This window comes from Diadema setosum, chromosome 8 (assembly GCF_964275005.1).
Source record: "Diadema setosum chromosome 8, eeDiaSeto1, whole genome shotgun sequence".
Classification (NCBI taxonomy): Eukaryota; Metazoa; Echinodermata; class Echinoidea; order Diadematoida; family Diadematidae; genus Diadema; species Diadema setosum.
Genome location: NC_092692.1, coordinates 3,252,305 through 3,273,486, shown reverse-complemented (window position 1 = coordinate 3,273,486; position 21,182 = coordinate 3,252,305). Strand labels below are relative to the sequence as shown.

Genomic DNA, 21,182 nt, shown 5'->3' with positions numbered 1-21,182 from the left:
CCACTCATAAACTCAATTTCTGTTATTCTTGTAGGAATGAGTGAAATTTCTGAAATCTCACAGAATTTTCGCAGTAAGAATACTAGAGAAGCACTCTGAGAGCGCAGACCTCCGCCAAGCATGCAGCTCATTTCCACCATTGACCCTGTTCTTCCATTGAGATATCAGTGATTTCCACCCATACGTATAGCATTGTGTGCTGAAAGTCGCCCGATTTCCCAATATAGAAGCCTTTGTTACGTCATAAACCCTCAGCTGCACGGCGCCCCTTGCCCTAGCAGAAACTAGAGCATGCACTTTAGTGCGCGCATGCAAACCTCAAACACGCGTAGCCTGAACTCCCAAGTTCACTGACCCTACCTGCCAAAATATCAAAAATCCTTCATAATTCCCCCCCAAATTCTCAGATCACTACCAAAATGTAATCATCTGTTACTTGTATCATTCTAAACCTTTCTTGCAAGTTTCATCCCATCCGTTAACTACTTTTTTAGTTACTAGTCAATGTACCCGTGGAGTGCCAGAAATCCTCTATGGGTCTACGGAGGTCAAATAAATGTTTGCGCTACTCCTTGGTCCGATCTTGGCCAAACTTGCTCATCTTGTTATTTATATTTGGTTTTTGAATAAAATTGAATTGAATTTAATTGGATTAAACTATCAAATAAAAATCACCTATGATGACCCATGATGATGAACTTGCTTGAAGCATAAGTAGGCGTACACCTGGGAATCCCCATATAAGTAGGCCCAGTGGCGTATATTAAGAGAGTCTGGCCAACTCGGTTTTTGGCTTATGTGTTTTGAAGCCTGTGATTGGTCAAAAGCTGGTCCCGTGATCTACAGGCGCCATGTCGTTACTGAAGTGCGCTCATACGCAGTGCCCATTGTTAACTACCCCTTATTTGGCTTGGTTATTTTGTTACGTCTGAGCGTACACGCTAACCCTGTAACACGTAATACGCGCGGTAACGACATGGCGTCCAAATTAGCAGCTGGCCAGACTCTCTTTATATACGGCACTGAGTAGGCCTACATAGCACCCTCTATCGGGTGTCTGATTATATTTTTGGGGGAATCCCCATATTAAGTAGGCCTACATAGCACCCTCTATCGGGTGTCTGATTGCAGCTGACGAAAATTAGAAGTTATTTGACCTTTGACCCCAGTGACCTTGACCTTTCCAAAAATGAACCCTGCAACGGCAATTTGGCGGTCAACCTGCATCCACCCACTAAGTTTGATGGAGATCGGACCAAGGACCTGGGAGGAGTAGAGGAACAAACAGACACACAAACAGACAAACGTTGCTCGAATTATAGTATGATTTTGCACACAGACAAACTAACTAACTTACAAACGAACACACAAACCAACGGTAACGAAAACATAACCTCCTCCCTTGGCGGAGGTAATAAAATAAAAAACTTGCACTACTCTACATTTTTAAATAGATTCATGACTTTTCACCTCCAGAACCCTTTGTCTTAACTTTTCACATTAGAGAGTCAAAATACTAAATTTACAATGATGTTTCTCTTTTGAATAATTACAGAAGTACTGTTATGCATAAGGATTACAACATATCATCTCACTTCAACTTCCCTAAAAGAAAGTTGTTGTAACTCTGGGTAGGCAATGCACATTGTAGAACAGATAACGTAAATCCTACAATCTCATTGGTCGAGAACTGTGCGTTGATTTTCACTGGCCGCACATTGCCTCATGACAATAGCTACTGTAAACATGTTATCACGCACTTTGGAAAGATTTTGCGCAGTCAGAATAAATGCCTATTGGCTTGCAAACTATGCATCCAGTAATTACTGGAGGCATGGTTGGAAATACTGGATGCATGATTTTTAGTCTATGGCAAGCCAAAAATAAATGCATCCAGTAAATTTGATATCAAGTTACATGATTGAAAAATGGATTTCTGGCAAAAATCATCCCCCGTTCTATAAAACATATGTTGCATGTCTTTTTTATGCATCAGTAGGAATGGTGTGCATGCCGTAACTATGAAATCAAGCCTAAACCCATTTGGCTTCGCCTTGTCATTTAAGCACTCCATAGTTACCTTCTGCACACAATTTCCACTGACGCACTCAGACCTGTACGTCATTTGTATCACAGACAGAGACAGAATTTCTTCCTTTCTTGTTCTGTCTAAAAACCACATTTCCAGTTCACTTTCATTGTATTACACAAGCTCTACTGAACGCATTGTAGGTTTCTGGGCATAAAGCGTTTCATGTTCTGTTGGAAGAATACAACACATGTGTCACAAAGTTGTGTCAGAGAAGCACTAACATATACATGCACATTAGTAAGACAGGAAAAGATTTCTACACGACAAGATATATCAGCTGAGAAACGTTCATTCAGGTTAGAAAACAATTTCTAACTTCAAAGTGACAAAAAGGCTAAATCTGAGTGCACGAGGACTGGATTAAGAAATGAAAATGTTAAAAAAACAGACATAAATTCTTCCTCTCCTTCCACCATCAGCGTGCATCTCTCTGGATTCATCTCACGCTGACAACATCCTGCCAAAGTTGAGACTACGATGGCTGCACTCTTTTCACTGGAGTGAAGAAAATGTTTCATCAAGTGGTGGGGGCACCTCAAAATGGGGCTCCTTGACCAACAGCAATCCATCTTTCCATCCATCCATCCCGCAAATCATCCCCCCCCCCCCCCCCCCTCAAAGAAAAGAACATGCTAGACATTTTGCGGTCCCTTCTGGGGTCCCTTGCTCGCCACCGTCGTCGCTGGCTTCGGCAGGCTGTAGAGGTATACGGCCACGATGACGAGAAGCGAGCCGGTGCAAAAGAGCCATCCGAATGACTTATGGAAGAGGATGAAGGAGCCTAGAGCGGCCATCACTATGGAGACCGATGTTGAGAAGCCCTTGATGATGTTATCCGTGTATTTGACTACCACTGATGTATACAAGCCTCCTATACTGGCCAGTGCTATAAACAAAAGAGAGATGGGCAACAAGAACATTCAAAATAGATACAGAGGATTTTTCATTTCTAATGACACGAGTCAGAACAGTATGCCAATATAAATATTTTTACAATTACTGGCTAGATTAACATAGCAGCAAACAATGATGAGAAGGTGGTGCAAGGTGTTGAAGACTGATATTGACTACCAGAAAAGTCACTTTGAAAAATCCACAAGCAAACTTGAGGAAATCTACGCAAGTACTTTTATTTATCCTGCTAATGTTTACACTGAAGAAGAAAAACAGCAAAAAATTATGATAGACAGAAACAAGCAAACTAAAACAATAAAAAACAAGATACAGAGAATTTTATTGTGATTGAAACATGCATTGTTTGTTTGTTTGTTGGTTTTTTTTTTCACAACTGCTTCTTACAAGTCTCTTGGGTAGTTAATCATTCTTTTTGAATGTCTTTGACTACAGTGGACTCCCATTATAACGAAGTCCTAGGGACCAGCAGTTTTCTTTCGTTATATCGAAATTTTGTTATAATCGAACAGATAAACAATAAAAGCACATAGAGCAGATAATGTTACGGCCTGAATTTTTACTTCGTTGCAACCGGAATTTTGTTATAATCATGTTGGTTATAATGAAAGTGCACTATACTAAACACACAGGGCCCTGAAAATCAGGTTTACATCAATTCAATTGCACTTGCGCATTGTACTGAGTAAATCCTCCAACACACAATAATTCAGACAAAGGAATGACAAGGACTTTTTTTCTGTCTTACCGATTATTCCGTAGACATAAATATTGTAGCCATGGAGGAAACCATTTTCCACTACGTTCTTGAAATCTTTGGTGCATACACCTACGAAAGCACTGATGATTCCAAACAGATACATCTGCACGTTGCGTATCCACAGAGTTGTGTCTGAACCTTTGAGGACCTTTTCAAAATAAACACCTGCAATAAAGAACAAGCGGGGGTAAGAGTCAAAATTTTATCTACAGATGCAATAACTATGGGTCAATCAAAATGTGGACTCCTTGCAGTAAACATGTAAGTCTTCCATTTGGCAATAAACTGAAAATGTTCTGTATCCTGTAAGCAGGGATACAATCTTGTTAACAACATTGCAGTGTTCTGAAGGCTAAAAAAGCACATTCTTTTTGTGGAAAAACAGTATTTTTAATATTTCTTTCAACAGATATGTGTAGTAATACAATCTGGAAACAAAAATTTCATGAAACCTGCAGTACATTGGGCTAAAACTAGTACAAAATACTGCAAAAAAAAAGTAAGTTGGCATACATGTATCTGTGTAAGAGATAAGAAGCAACAATAAATTACCTGAAATTCAAACAAAAGATATCAGGAGATTAGTGAGCATATCGTCTGTTGAGAATGAGAAGGGCGTTAAGTGGTCTTGAACACTATGGCCCGAATTCACGAAGGTGGTACAAATGAAACCATGGTTTAAACCATGGACAAAAATGTCAAGCATGTCCCCTTTCTCACTTTCTCACTCATTTCAAGCATCTAAGGACATGTGTGCACAGTGAATGACAAGCGCACCTATCACAACGTTTACAGCTTGCTATTCTTAACAACGTACTTAGGACAGGGGTGGAGCTTTCCTAAATATCTTCCTAACTAGAATACCAACTTCTTCCTAAGTCAGAAATTTGCATACTCCCACCCCCTTCCTAAGTTTCTTCCTAAGTTTAGGGGAAAAAAAAAAAAACAACAACTTAGGAACAGACTTAGGAAAAAACTTAGGAAGATTTTCAGAATACCACTTAGGAAAAAATCCTGACTTAGGAAGAAATTTCTTTCTAGGAAGGATTTCAGAATATCACCCCAGAGGAATGACTGTGTACCTCCTCTCCCCCCCCCCCCTCAAAAAAAAAAAAAAAAAATTACCCCAAGGTTTGTCTATCCATTCACAAAGTAAGCTGTGTTGGAGGACGTACTCTGAACCAACGTAACATTGAAACATGCAAGCTTAAATCATGCACACTGTTTTGTTATAACGCAAGGAATTCCCTTGTTTGTAATATCAGAATCTTGTGCATAAAGCCTTCAAAACAATGGCTGCAGTGTCTCTGAAGCCAAAGACCACAATCCTTCTGCTGTGCAGGGGATTAATTGTCATGCTAGTATTGAACCACAAGTTGCACGACAATTCAGCCAGCAAGCCACAACTTGCTCAACAATATTTCGTCATCTTTAATGCACTGATTCAACATATAATCTAACTTTTATCCTTGAAAGAATTAAGTTTTCAGCAGCAGCAGCAACAACAACAAAATCATGCCAGGAATAGTACTTTGTGTACTTTGTGAGAGTTTGGCACAATTGGCCTCACTACATGGACTCGGTTCGTTGGGGGATCATGGAGGGACAGGAAGTGTGAGGGCTGGAGACAGACAGAGGCTATATCCCTCTAATCAGCCAACAGTCACAAACAGTTCGAGGAAAAATAAGATTTTAACCCCCTTAGCCAGATAATCAAATGTGCTGTTGTCATGCCAATGGTGCACTGTGGGCTACCTGTTTACTGTGTCTAGCTGTCGGCATGACACAGAGTAGCCATTTCAGCATATTATGATTAGGCCATCTTCACTGTCAACACTAGTCCTATGGGGAATACTTCTTTATGAAGTAAAAAAATATCAAAGAAGGATTTTTTTCTTTAAAAGTAACTTCCACTTTCTGGAAGGGATGGATGAGCAGAACGCAATGTCTTAGACCCTTCAGCTAAGTCCTGAAGAAATGTCTTTACAAGAAATCAATTGATAGGTCTTCATAGTGAATTACTTAGGACTTATCCCCAGCCTTTCAATTTTGTGCATTTTTCTATATTCACACGAAAGATTTACTGGTGATATAGAGTTTACCATTGTACCATTCTCTTTGCACTTGATACAGAATTGCACTCAGTTCAGTTCAGTTCTTGGTATGGCACATGTGCCTGGTTGATACCATTTACTGACAATTTCTAGACACCTAGGGTGAACCATGGAGTCGGTTTCGTTTCGAGATTGCATGTTTTGTGGTGTAGGTGTAGGTCCTACTGCACTCAATGTAAAGAGACAATATAGCAGCATGTGTACACAAAATGCAATTTTAAAGTATCAACTAGCAATAGCTGGAATTGATATTGATTTTAAAATACCAACTAGCATATAGCTGAAATTGATATCAATTCTAAAATATCAAGTAGTATATAGCTCGGATTGATATCCATTTTAAAATACCAAATAGCATATAGGTAAAATTGATATCAATTTTAAAATTCCAACTAGCATATAGCTAGAAAGTTTATATTGATTCTAAAATATCAACTAGTATATAGCTAGGATTGATTATGAGACAAGATGATTTGAACTAGATTATAGTTGGGATTGAAATTGATTTTAAAATACCAGATTAGCACATAGCTGGGATTGATCATAATACAAGACGAATTGAACTGAAATAGAATATTGTTGGGATTGATACTGATGTTAAAATACCAACTAGCATATAGCTCGGATTGATGTCTGACCTGCAAATCCTGAGCAGAGACAGGAAACTATGATGGCTATCAACCCTTTGGTGTAGTTATAATGCTTCTGGTCCTTGTTGGTTGTGGCAGACTCAACCTGTACCATCGCCACACCCGCAAACAGCAGAATGATGGCTAGCCACTGTGTTGAGCTGATCTTCTTCCCAATCATTATCACCATAAATATGGCTGTGGTGATGATCTTTACTTGGTAGGAAATCTGGACATCAAAACACAAAACAAAAATCAGCTCGATGTGATGTAAATGTAATCTGTACTTCGCACAAAACAAAACAGAAAAAGAAAAGTTGTAACTTCTGTGCTTTTTTTTTTTTCACTTTCACTAGCCTTACTGTTACCAACAAGTTTTATCAAATTAAGAAGATCTTTAAGGGCAGATATGCCCAACTCTCAGCCTTTGAGACTTTCAACAGTTTTATGTATCTCCTATGGTATTTCAAATACAATTGTAGAAGCACTGTAGTTTCGAGAATCTTGACCAAAAATGTGGCTGCAGGTTGTGTTTCGTTTCTAACAATATTCATAATCATTCTTTTTTTTTTTTCATCACTAACATCACTATCTTCACCATCATCAAAATCTTCATCATTATCATCTTTTCCATCATTATTATTACAAAATCTTCACCATTACTTTTACCATCTCCATCATTTATATCATCAGCATCTTCATTATGATCATCTTCTCCATTACTATCAATGCCAGCTTCATCAATATGGGCGCCAGACAACTCGCCCTCGAGACAAGTCGCCCCGAAGACAGCTCGCCCTCGTTTTTCGAGGGCGAGTTGTCTTGGGTCCGAGGGTGAGTTGTCTCAAGTGGCGTAGGAATATACCACGAATGTTTGATTTAATTTCAGACAAAATAAAAGCTGCTTAAAATGATTTTGCATTCATCTGCCTAAATTAAATTTAAGAATGCACACAGTTTCTATTTTCTCCGATTAAAATCATTTTTAAAATGAAAATTATGGCATTTTGTTATCGCATTTTCCCAGCCCTGAGATCTCAAGAATTGCCGAAACGTCCATGCCCAATTTGAGCTCGCCCCCTGGTTCTTCTCGGCAAACTGCAGTAAATTTTTTGACTTTGAATGCACCTCTTAGACTTCATTTATGATTCAGGTTTGTATTATTGATTAATGATGCTAGATAGTAGGTTTAATTCGATTAATATTTCACTGTCTTCGTTTATTCAGCAAAAGAAGAAGAAGATACGATCTCGCCTTCGCCTCTTTTTCTCCCGCTGGCGCGGCATGCATTGTAGGCTGCATTGTGCTCCAGTTAACAGCTACAGGAACACAATGCAGCACGCAGTCTACAATGCATGCCGCGCCAGCGGGAGAAAAAGAGGCGTATCTTCTTCTTCTTTTGCTGAATAAACGAAGACAGTGAAATATTAATCAAATTTAACATACTATCTAGCATCATTAATCAATAATACAAACCTGAATCATAAATGAAGTCAAAGAGGTGCATTCAAATTTCAAAGTCAAAAAATTTACTGCAGTTTGCCGAGAAGAATCAGGGGGCGATTCGGCAATTCTAGCGATCTCAGGGCTGGGAAAAACAAAATGCCATAATTTTCATTTTAAGAGTGATTTTAATCATAGAAGATAGAAACTGTATGCATTCTTAAATTTAATTTAGGCAGATAAATGCAAAATCATTTTAAGCAGCTTTTATTTTGTCTGAAATTAAATCAAACATTTGGGGTATATTCCTTCGCCACTTGAGACAACTCACCCTCGGACCCAAGACAACTCGCCCTCGAAAAACGAGGGCGGGCTGTCTTCGGGGCGACCTGTCTCGAGGGCGAGTTGTCCTGGATCCATCAATATCATTACCATCTTCTTCATCATCATCATCATCACAATCTTTATTATCATCGTTTTCATCATTGCATCACCATCATCTCCTGTCCAGTGTGTCTCTAAGAAAAGTAAACCCAACTTCAACGGCAAATTTTCAGAAAACTGTAAAATATTTACACATTATTTTTTCATGGTTAGATAGTCCAATACAGTCCTGTAAGTCCTCTGTCCAATGATACCACGTAGATTATGTAACTCTCATGCATGACTGAGCATGATTCAACTTAGTGAATGGGTGTGAAATCATCACTGTGGCAAGTTCCGTGATCAGCATACTTTCTCACATTGTACCAGATGGCTCTTTTTGTTGCAGGCTGCCTGTCAGGGAACTGCACCCGAAAAGCCTCTTGAACTTCCACGAAACATCTTGTTTCCTGGTATTGAGTTACCAGGAATACTTTCTGCTCAATTGTCAACTGTACCATGTTTGGAAAGCATGTGAAGTGTGAATGTGTCAGGAACAACCTTTGCTGAAGTTGTTATGTAATCATAGGCCTAACATGTGACAAAAATTTAACTTCAGATATGCCCTGAATGCATGACAATAGCAAGAAATATCTTGCCACAGTGATGATTTCACACCCATTAACTAAGTTGAATCATGCTCAGTCATGCATGAGAATTACATAACCTACGTGGTATCATTGGATAGAGGACTTATTGGACTATCTAACCATGAAAAAATAATGTGCAAATATTTTATAGTTTTCTAAAAATTTGCTGTTGAAGTTGGGTTTACTTTTTTTAGAGACACACTGTATATTGGAGCAGCATCAGCCTGATACCTGGTATGTGGCCGCATCCAGGTTGGAGAGGGCTATGAAGGCCAGGTTGTTCTGCAGGGCGTAGATGATACTGGGGATGCACATCTTGAAGGTGTCCGATGGGCTGCACAGGACATTGTGGTAGACGTCTCGCACCATCCCCAGCAGGCTGCGGTGCTCGTTCACCAGGATCAGGAGGCTGATGAAGAGTTTGGAGCACTCCGACAGGAACACGGTGGTGGTCGGGTAGTAGAGTGGGCCATCTTGGGACCGGGTGAAGCGAACGAGGAGGATGTATCCCGTTGCATTGAAGGTTAACACACACAGGATGTAAATCTTGAAGGAGAGACTTACTCCTTCTGCAGGGAGGGAAGGTGGTGGGATAAAGAAAATAGTGCAAGTTGAAGGCAGCATTTCTCACCTGTAAAACAAAATATCTATTCAATTGTTTTTGATGATGGTAATTCCTTTCAGATCAGAAAACATGGATTCAAATCAGGGGAAATAGCAGAAAATACAATGCCATTTGGATGATTTCCATTGTATATAGTCAAAACAATGCAACAGTTGTATTGAGCGTGTGTGTGTGTGTGTGTGTGTGCAGTCAAAATTTTGAAAGCATGCTGCAGCGTCTGAGAGTGAGCTACAAGCCAGAACATGCCATGAAAGGTGATCAAATGTTTCAAAAGTGAACCATGCCACTACCAAATATCACAAAATTTATTTTTTATGAAAAGCACACATTCCATCAACTTGTTACTGACATATTGTTGGGGGTAATCTTATTCCCCCTACTTTCTGTAAGAGGCAATGTCAAGTGCTTTTTCATAGAAAAGTGAAAATATGTTGCATTTTCTGTATATTTTTTATATTGTTGTCCATAATGATATCATCAACTGTAGTAATAGTAGCAGTCTCCTTATTAAGCAATGATGGAACCGACACTTTAAAATTCATAAGTTTGAGGAAAATTGGATATACACGTGTATTGCATGGATCATTTCGTAAAACAATCTCTTTTAATACTCGGATGCTATATTGGCTGAGAAAATTAGGTTCTAACGTCAGAAATACTTCTCTCTATCTAGGTTAGTACATGCCTTATCCCCCAAGATTTTGCACACACAGGGAACATACTGTCTAGCTCATTTCCATAATATAACTTCTTGATCTGATTCAATCTTGGTAACCTTGATATGCAAATTAAGGTCAAAGCTCAAAAATATTAATAATATGTGGATTGAACCGATCTCCTAAGATGTAAAACCTGACAAATTTCCAGGTCTGTTTGTAACACCTACAAATTATTTGACATGAATCCAAGACCACACTGCACTGATGACAACTGCTATTTAATGATAAAACTTTGTAGGAAAAAAATAATGGAAAGGTTGGCAAAAGAGGTGAACAGCATGCTTTTCACCAAGATGTGTTGATCTTACTACAGACAGTTGTTTAGACACCACGTTGTGATGTGATTGAACTTCAGGGATATTACACAGAGCATGTACATTTGTATCACAAAACAAAATGTTTGATACTTTAATGATAGTGTATGATCAAAATTCCTACTTTTTATTGTTTTCTTTATTTATTCACAGGCTTTTTTGTGGATTATTTTATTTAATAACAATAATATGTTGTAAACTTTCTTGGAATAAGCCACTGACAGGCCTTTGGCCCTTAGCTTGTTCCCCACAATTGATATCATCATGTTCATTCTCCTATAAACAGCTTTGAATAGCTGTACTTTATCAGTGATTCTTTCTATACCAGTCTTTGCATGTTTGTCTGTTTTTATCAAATGTGGAAAGCATGAACTTCTAACTTCATATCAGCTTTGAGATCCTCACTGAGATTCATCCACTTGCATTTGATTAGTAACCCATTCCCAGGCTATGGCTCAAAATCTTTGATTATATGACATCATTTGTGATTGGCCTATTGCCAGAGGAGAGATTAGAGTGCATACAGGAAAATCTTTGGAGATACTTTATTGAGCACATGCAGGCAATCCTTTTACCTTTTTGAAAAACTGTTTAAATATAATGACAAGAAGACACATACAAGAAGAAGAAAAAAAAAAAACCTTTGCTAATTTTTGCCCTGGCTGCGCATTCTCATTAATAATTCATTTAAGTTATGATTTCGATAGCAAAAATAAAACAAAACAAAACAGCACCAAAACAAATGAGGGAATTGCAGGAGTGTAATTTTCCTGTTCACAACACAATCACTACACAGTGCACATGTGGCGCTTTGCATTGTCATTGAACTTCCGTACATTTGGGGTTACTCTTTTGCATCTCCTAAAAGAAGTCATTGAGTTATAAAGCCATTCCCAAGGGTGGAACTCTTCCCACTACACAGGAAGGACACATTTCAAAAGAGTTCACTGCTACATACTTACCCAGGCGTAGCTTTGGGGACGTGGCACCATTCAGAGAAAGCCGGAATTGCTTATGCACATATAAATACTGATAGGTATTCTATTTGCTCTACAGTACATGTCATCTGAGTAAAATTTGGAAGGGAGGTGCTTTTCAACGGAGTGCGGAAAGAATTCCAAGTTTCGTTCTTTATGTCTGTTGATCATGAAAGGACAAATACAATACACAATACCTCTGGTAACACTTCGTGGCTGGGGCATAAAACTGAACACAATACCATCGATACCACTTATGTACTACAGTGCTCACTGAGTAATCACGAACCACTTAAAATGGGAGTAAACTTGTCTCCCGACCCCTCCTGATTTTGCAGGGACCACTGTGCTACTATATGCTTTTTGAGCACGATATGGCATGGTTTGTTAACTACAGGGTTTCTGTGGCAAGTTTTGTACTGTGAGGTATATATAATATATAAACATGGGTTCAGTATTAACTACCGTTTCCTGAATGATTGCTGATATCAGTCTGTTGCAAACAAGACTTGCCCTCACAAAACTTTGCCATCACATGCAACGTAATGGCAGTAATATATATTGAAATCCTAGGAATTAATACACTGCTGCAGCAGTTTGCTATTTTTTGTGAGTTTTTTGGTGAGTCTCTCATTATGGAGAATGACTGAAGACTTAGAGCTCGCCCACTGCAGATTTCCCTCAAATTTTGACTTTTACAGAACTCCATATATTTAAAGGACAAGTTCACCTTCATAAACATAAGGATTGAGAGAATGCAGCAATATTAGTAGAACACATCATTAAAAGTTTGAGGAAAATTGGACAATCCGTTCAAAAGTTATGAATTTTTGAAGTTTTTGTGCAGTCACCGCTGGATGAGAAGACTACTGCAGTGTATGATGTCACATGCATACAACAATACAAGGAAAATATAAAGAGAATTTCACAAAATTTCATCTTTTGAAAAAAGTACACATTCCCTTGACTCGTTACTGACATATGTTATGGGTAATATTATTCCCATTGTCTTTAGAAAGAGGCAAGTCAAGTGCTCTTTTGTTATGCGAACAAAGTGAAAATATGTTGAATTTTCTTTATATTTTCTTTATACTGTTGTACTCATATGACATCACGAGCCTTAGTAGTCTCCTCATCCAGCGGTTCCAACACAAAAATTTTTAAAATTCATAACTTTTGCATCGATTGTCCAATTTTCCTCAAAATTTCACTGATGTGTTCTACTAATATTGCTGCATTCTCTCAATCTTTATGTTTATGAAGGTGAACTTGTCCTTTAACTTCACATTTTCAAGTCAATTACGCTGGAGAGGCTAATTATAGTTAAATATGCACTAGTCAGCTGGTAAGTGCATGTGTACCATCATAAATTTAATGGCCATCATCAACGTTTAGCCTAAGCACTCGGCGTGAATTCGATCAACAGATGCATCCATGAGTGAGATTTCACAGGTGTTTTAAATCAATATTTGCTACGCCAATCGCTTTTCCCAAGTACAAACTTATATTCTAGGCTACACATGTTCACAATATCATATGTCATCTACACGAATGGCAAGAAAAGAAAAACCTCTTAGACAGGATAATGATTAACAATTGTACAGCTTCAAGATCGTTCCACTACAATTTAAGTTAAGATGGTAAATGCTGGTAAGGTTGGAGATAAAAGATTTTATAAACCTCTTGCTAACACAATAATGTCATTTGGGCATGAAATGGGCATTTATAGAGTGAAGGCATATTGTATGACCTATTAAATCAAAGTCTTACTGGCATATCAAATTATAATCAAAGCAAAGGTGAAAAATTAAATGTTCATCTGTCCCTTGTCCAACCCTAAAAATTAAAAGATTCCTTTCATAAGCTGGCATATTGTAGAGGTAGGCAATTCAGACCTTTCCTAAGAATTATAAAATTTGAAACTTCATTATGATGAGGGGGGGGGGGGGGGGGACAATACTACAAATTTCCAGTGAATCTGTTCGGATCCCAAAACAAATTCCAACCTTTATTATGGCTGCACAAGGGGAGCAACTTCTTGAGTGACATGGGAGTAGTTTTTCATATGTCTGTTTTAAAGGTACATGGTCCCGGTGTTTTAGTCAAATGCGTACGCGGGCGCACGGCGCAAGTTTCCTATAGAGACCTACGCTATCGACTTCTCTTTGGCGCTTACGCTTTGGCCTACTTTCCCCGAGTCCGAAGAAGTCCGATTCACTGTAGTCAGTGGTCCGATCACAGTTCGGCTCATGATTCGGCTGAGAAGGATGACAGCTTAAGCAAACTTCTTTTGTGATGTCATAATAACAAGCACATATGCATGCACCCTGGCATTACTACAGACTGCGCGATGTGCAAAGAAGACAACAAAGGCAATGTTACTTAGCAACACCTACACACTTTACTCTTGATAACAGCTCAACTTCGGTAACCTTCGTATCAATGCTGCGGTGATCCGCAGTATCATCAACAGCGCCATCTATACTACCGGGACTATGCCCCTTTAAATACTCTGAGGTGTGTTACCCTCAGATTTCATTCCACGATGTTGGGTGATATAATTCTTCAACTCTGCAAAATTTTGTGACGTTTGTAAAAGGAATATATGACCTTTAAACAGGATGCATCAAACATCAAACAGACTGTTCATTGTTGCCACGTGTAAATTCTTTCGAGGAATCACAGATGTCAAAGTGAAACTTCACTTTCATATTGACTTGAAATAAAATCAAACACACAGAACAATCATTGGTTCCCTGCAATCTGACCAAAATGAGGAGTTGAAAAAAACAAGTCTTCTCACAACAGTGAGATTGGTCAAACATAGCAATACAAATTCAGGTAGAGCAAAAAAGTCACGACAAAACACTTTGCATCAGATTAGTTTAGATTGCTGATGATTTAATAAAAGGCCTACTCTCTTAGGGAAAAGTTGCAATCTACTTTAAAAAAAAAAAGAACAACATGTTCAATATTTCCTGCAATGAGTAAATGCTACATTAGGGCACTTGACAAATATTGTCATTTTTTGAGACCATGAGGTACATGTACGTGTACAAATGCCTGTCTACATGTAAATACAACTATTCTCTCTCCTAGGAAGGTATGCAGCCGCAAAAGCAGCATTTGTTCTGGACAAAGAATTCCCTTTTATTTGCACACCACGGCCAGTGATGTATGAAAAAATTCAAGACACACTGTACACTTGACTGCTCAGGTTGATTAAAATTTTGTGGATGATGAGAATCATATCTTGTTCTATGTGATTATGAATTACTTGACCTAGCAAAGGATGTAAATATGGATTTCAATTTGCTATTATCCACAACAGTTCCAAGTTTAAAAACTACACACACACACACACACACACACACACACAAATCCAAACTGGTATTCCATTTCAATTTTCTTCCACAATCTTCAAATGGGGAATTATAATAAAAAAAGTTAACTTCCGCAATTCAAATTTAATTAAAGAAAGAAATAAAGGCCTTCATACCCACATCTATGCTCGTACTGCATTTGGCTTCATGAAGAAAAAAACTTATATTTTCTTCCCCCTCCAACAGTCAAAATGATCATGAACATATGAAAATGTGCAGAGTTAAAATTTGAGATATTCAGTTCGTATTCTCTCCAACATATCGTTTGGATTCTATAAACCTCTAGATGAGACTGTAGATAAATTCCTAAAGTTGATGACCTTTCCCTATGTGGGTGCTATAATTCTCTTTCCCTCTGTAGCTGCCATCTCAGACTTTTGAGTTTTGCTTGTGACTTTGGTTGTGTTTATCTGACTCGAGAGGGAGAATCAAGTATCAAAACGCGTTTTCAATGGCGTTTACGAAAGGTCAATTCCATTGTGACTTATGGGACAAAGTGACAATTTTCGGCAATTTCAAACCAGTATTTTGAGAAAATAGTTGCATCAAATGCATTTTTCTCAGTTCATGGTTAGATCCATCATATCACAGTTTATGAAAACACCATACTTAGTCTGAAAAGTATCATTGCATTACGTACAGCAACGAAAAATTGCTGTCGTGACTTATGGGACATCTGAGGACCACCGTTTTTCACATGGGAAAGTAAGTTCTGAAATATTCTTACACAGAGAGTCTCTGGAAAGATATTTTCTTTCCTGAATGTAGCAAAGGGTTGGTGCTTACCCTGAGCCAAGTGGTATGAATATCTACTCATTGGTACAGTAGCAGGATAGGGAAAACCAGTGTGACTGATGGGACACAAAAACGTGACTTATGGGACGCTATCAACTACCACATTTTGAGATTGAGAGAATAATATTTACTGATGCCGGAACAAGTTCTAGAACATCATAAAACCAATCTATGACCAAAGAACATTCAGAAAATAAGCCATTTGAGAATTACACAAGCTGTATTATGGTGATAATAGTGTATCAGAAATGATACATGAATTCTGCAAAAAATTGGCAATTTTCATGAAAAATGAAGGTTTTCCGGACATAACTCCACTCCACTTTCACCGATGTTCACAAATGAGGTATCAAAATATCCGTTGTGAAAGGCTGCTTTGAGTAAACAATACCAGATCATCTAATTAAGCTTCATTGATCATCTATACTCAATAGTTTGATTTTCATAAAATGCAACCTTTCTGTGGAATTGACCGAAAGTAATTTGAAATGCACTTCTTGAATGCCGCATTTATCTTAACATCTATAATCGCGATTCAAGTGTTGTCACTACGCAGTTGCTTTGGGCAGTTCGATCCGGGAAGTAGAGGTCAAAGGAGGCGTTACCTTTTTTTTCTTTTCTTTTTCTTTTTTTTCGTAACCGACAGCACGTACAGTATACTAGAAGTTGATCTTACCAGCTTGGAGAAAGGAGTTTCAAAACGGCATTGCCGTCATCTACTCGCAGGAAGGCGATCATGATCTCAAACGTGTTTCAAATCACCCTTTGAATGGCGTTTCAAGTTGGCATTTCCAAATGCGTTTGAAAAAATGACTGAATTCATCTATCACCAAAAAAAAATGCTACATTCAGCGTTTAGGATCATGATTCTGCCTCAAAATGCCATTGTGTGTGTGTGTGTGTGGGGGGGGGGGAGGGGGGGAGGGGTTGCTTTTTTTAAAGTAAGTTTGTAACAATTCCCCTTCCCTCCCAAGCACACACACACACACACAAACACACACACACACTCACACACACACACACAATGCAGTGGGCAAAGAATGCCACGGGTGAAAGACATTTAGCCTACTTGGCCCCTTTGACACTTGAGTAACCCGAAGAAATTATGGTATGAATGCATACTACAATTTAGTACAGTCAGATTAGTCTCCGGGTCAAAAGCCCTGTTGTTCCTCACGAGCACCCTGCCTTTAGATAATTTGTGCAATATATATGAATTGTTTGAGAATCAGCTGTCGGTGAGGGATAGGTCAGGGATTTCATGGCAGACAAAGCTTTGGCTGGCCTTCACAGGTCATGTCCATCGTGATATCCTGATCATTTTGGGGGAAACAATTACAGCTTTATAAGGCAGTGAATAACACAAAGGAGCAAAGAGCCAAGAAAAAGTCCCATAGCATCAACAAAGCAGATCTGTTGTTTTTACATACAGTGTAGCTATAACATTCACATATGTTTTAAGAACTGTTTTTGGTTTTATTGGACTACTGTAAAAGCGGATATTTTCGCGCGACTAATTTTTCGTGCTAGGCCGCATTTGAAGATGAGTGTGGCATGTTTGTAATTCCAAGGAATCAAGACATATCAACTACTAGACTATATGGCAAGCAAAAATATTCACACGCTTTTATTTTTCGCACTAGTTTCTGGTTGCGAGAAATGAGTAAAAATTTCAACAAGGCAAAAATTTCCACTTCTACAGAATGGACCTAATCTTAAAGCATAACAGAAATCAAGGTACATTAATGCACCACATATCTTTTTTTGTGTTTTTTTTTTTGACAAGTTGTATTTCACATTTCATTAACATTGCACACTATAATGGATGCACATTATCTCAGAGTCGAGAATTGTTTTTTTTTTTTGACAAGTTGTATATCACATTTCATTAACATTGCACACTATTATGGACGCACATTATATATCTCAAAGAGTCAAGAATTTTTTTCTTAGTCTTTATTAATTTGTAAACTCACATGATCTTTTCTGCAGAATGTTAACATAAATGAATGCAAGTTTTACTTACAACCATGCAAACTAGAACATATTTGCACAGCACTCAAGTTTTTACAGAGGGCCTAACCAGATGATTTGTCAGACTTTTTTCCCCAGGTTTTGCATTAACTCATTTCAGGCTAAGTGCAAACATAAAGAAATACACACTAATGATTCCCAAATATCCCATATTATATATTCCTGGGATAGACTAGCCAATAAGTAACACATGGTGTGTTCAAATATTTGACAAATCTTGTTAACTTTATTCTTTTCAATATGAGTTTGAATTTTGCATTATCCAAATTTTTTGACCTGTGTAGGTATGATAGTCATAAATTTGAAATTGCATGTATCAGACAAAGTGCTTTCTGCATGGTTTGAGTGTCTTTAGTTCTTGGAATGAGTAAACCCATACACACAGGATGGTACAGATTTTTTCAATATCAGGCACAGAATCAAGAAAGTTATAGGCTATTAAAGCAGGGCTGCACACTGGCGCTGGTCCGACGGTCAAAGACCGGTAAAAGTCACTGTCGGACCGGTAACTTTTCAGGAAATCCACAAGTTACCGGTCCGACATGACCAGTAAGAAAAAAGCATTGGTGGGGTCAGTAGAAAGAAAAAGAGCAGCCCCTATCAGGAAGAAACAGAAGGCAAGATATCGCACTGTTCAACAAGTTTTACGCAAGTTTTCGTTTATGTCTACCGGTCCAATTTGTACAGTAAACATATTAGTTTTGAGCACTAGCAGTCGACCAGTTATTCGCGCTCGCTTGCGCATTTGGCGCTGTTCACGCACTGCCATGCAATGCAATACATGCAAAGCATGTATAGAACAGTGTAACTGCTTTTCGTTTGCTTGCGATCGGCGGTCATGCCAGACAAGAAGCGTTGATAGAAGCGCACGCATTTCTGAGTCATTTTGCTCATGATTTTTTAACGCAAGATCAATCCGATCCCGGCTTCGCAGCAGCGTGGCAGTTATGTTAGAACTAATTTACTTGTGTTGATTTTTAGAAAAAGTAAAAAGACATTCGATATTCAACGATACAGTAAATGGATCTGATTGCGTTTATTTTCATTTTACACAGTCATTTCACAGATGAATATTTTCATTCGTTCAGAATGGTCTCATAATGAAGATAGGCGCAAAAAGGATCACGAAATCGGCCCTTCCGTGTACTTTTTAAGAATGCATGCACAAAATGTGAAGAGATAATACTAGGGAGAAAAAAATCATAAAATCATCGCAGTCCCGCTTACATATTTGAGGTAGAAATCGTCCCAAAAAGGATCATGAATTCGACCGGCCGCGTCGTATCTTTCAAAAGCTTATGTAAGAAATGCGAAGAGATTATAGAGGAGAGAAAAAAAAAATAAAGGACACATTTGGTGAGTACATCATAAAAGATTACAGCCGAATAACAATTCATGAAATCAACGCAATCCCGTTGAAATTTGAGGAAATAACGGGCGCAAAAAGGATTTTGAATTCAGTCCTGCATGCCGTGTTGGTTATCAAACACGCATGCACAAATGCGACAAGATTATCGGGAGAAAAATAAAAAAACACATTTTTACCCTTCTGGTGCGTGCATTACAAAAGATTACATCTGAAGTAATTCATGAAATCGCCACAATCCCGCTGATATTTGAGGTAGAAATAGGCGCAAAAAGGATCGTGAATTCGGCCGTGACGTATACCTTTTAAGAACGCTCGTACGAAATGGGAAAAGATTAGCGGGAGAAAAATAAAGGACACATTTTCACCCCTTTTGGCGTTTGCATCATATAGATAGATCAGATAGATCAGATCAGATAGATAGTAATTCATGAAAATTCGCAATCCCCTTGGAATTTGAGATAACAATAATAGGCGCAAAAAGAATCTCAAATTCGGCCCTGCATGCAGTGTATAATTTTGAAAACGCATGCACAGATGCGAAGAAATTATCGGGAGAAAAATAAAGAACGCATTTTCAACCCTTCTGGTGCATGTATCACAAAAGATTACAGACGAAATAATTAATGACATATCGCAATCCCGCTGATATTTGATGTAGAAATAGGCGCTAAAAGGATCGTGAATTCGGCAGTGACGTAGATAGGCATGTACGCAATGCGAAGTGATTATTGGGTGAAAAATACAGGGCACATTTTCAACCCCGTTTGGCCCGTGCATCATAAAGATTACAGCCGAATAATAATTCATAAAATCATCGCAATCCCGTTGAAGTTTGAGGAAACGATAGGCGCAAAAGAATCATGATTTTTGGCCGTGTCGTGTATCTTTTAAGAACGCATTTACGAAATGCGAAGAGTTTATCGGGGAAAAATAAAGGACACATTTTCAACCCCTTTTGGCGCGTGTATCATAAAAGATTACATCCGAAGTCATACATGAAATCATCGCAATCCCGCTGATATTTGAGGTAGAAATAGGCGCCAAAAGGATCGTGAATTCGGCCGTGTCGTATACAGGTACCTTTAAAGAACGCATGTACGGAATGCGAAGAGATTATGGGGAGAAAAATAAAGAACGCATTTTCAACCAGTATAGCTGGTGCGTGCATCACAAAAGATTACATCCGAAGTAATTCATGAAATCGCCACAATTCGGCTGGCTGATATTATTTTGATGCAGAAATAGGCGCTAAAAGGATCTTGAATTCGGCCATGTCGTATTCGCATGTACCAAATGCGAAGAGATTATTTGGAGAAAAATACAGAACACATTTTCAACCCCTTTTGGCCCGTGCATCATAAAGATTACAGCCGAATGATAATTCATGAAATCATCGCAATCCCGTTGAAGTTTGAGGAAACAATAGGCGCAAAAAGAATCATGATTTTTGGCCGTGTCGTATATCTTTTAAGAACGTATTTACGAAATGCAAAGAGTTTATCGGGGAAAAATAAAGGACACATTTTCAACCCCTTTTGGCGCGTGTATCATAAAAGATTACAGCCGAAGTAATTCATAAAATCATCGCAATCCCGCTGATATTTGAGGTAGAAATAGGCGCAAAAAGGATCGTGAGACTCACGATCCTTTTTGCGCCTATTTCTACCTCAAATATCAGCGGGATTGCGATGATTTTATGAATTAAATTCATAAAATCATCGCAATCCCGCTGATATTAATGACGTGAGTTCGGCCGTGTCGTATACCTTTAAAGAACGCATGTACGGAATGCGAAGAGATTATGGGGAGAAAAATAAAGGACGCATTATCAACCATTCTAGCCGGTGCGAGCATCACAAAAAGTTACATCCGAAGTAATTCATGAAATCGCCACAATGCCGCTGATATTTGAGGTAGAAATAGGCGCAAAAAGTATCATGAATTCGGCCGTGTGAAACATCTTTTAAGAACGCACTTATGAAATTCGAAGAATTTATCGGGAA

The 21,182-nt window shown here is 38.4% G+C and overlaps 1 protein-coding gene across 2 annotated transcripts in view; it reads right to left on the bottom strand.

The window, feature by feature from the left end:
• Positions 1-2,724: 2,724 nt before the first annotated feature.
• Positions 2,725-21,182, bottom strand: part of LOC140231955 (CMP-sialic acid transporter-like) — a 32,909-nt gene continuing 14,451 nt past the window's right edge. For both annotated transcript variants that reach the window (XM_072312103.1, XM_072312104.1), the window contains 4 exons: positions 9,195-9,532; positions 6,517-6,736; positions 3,753-3,929; positions 2,725-2,978 (listed from right to left, as the gene is read on the bottom strand). In XM_072312103.1, the coding sequence (XP_072168204.1) occupies positions 2,725-2,978; positions 3,753-3,929; positions 6,517-6,736; positions 9,195-9,532 (989 nt within the window). The remainder of the gene's footprint in view (positions 2,979-3,752; positions 3,930-6,516; positions 6,737-9,194; positions 9,533-21,182) is intronic.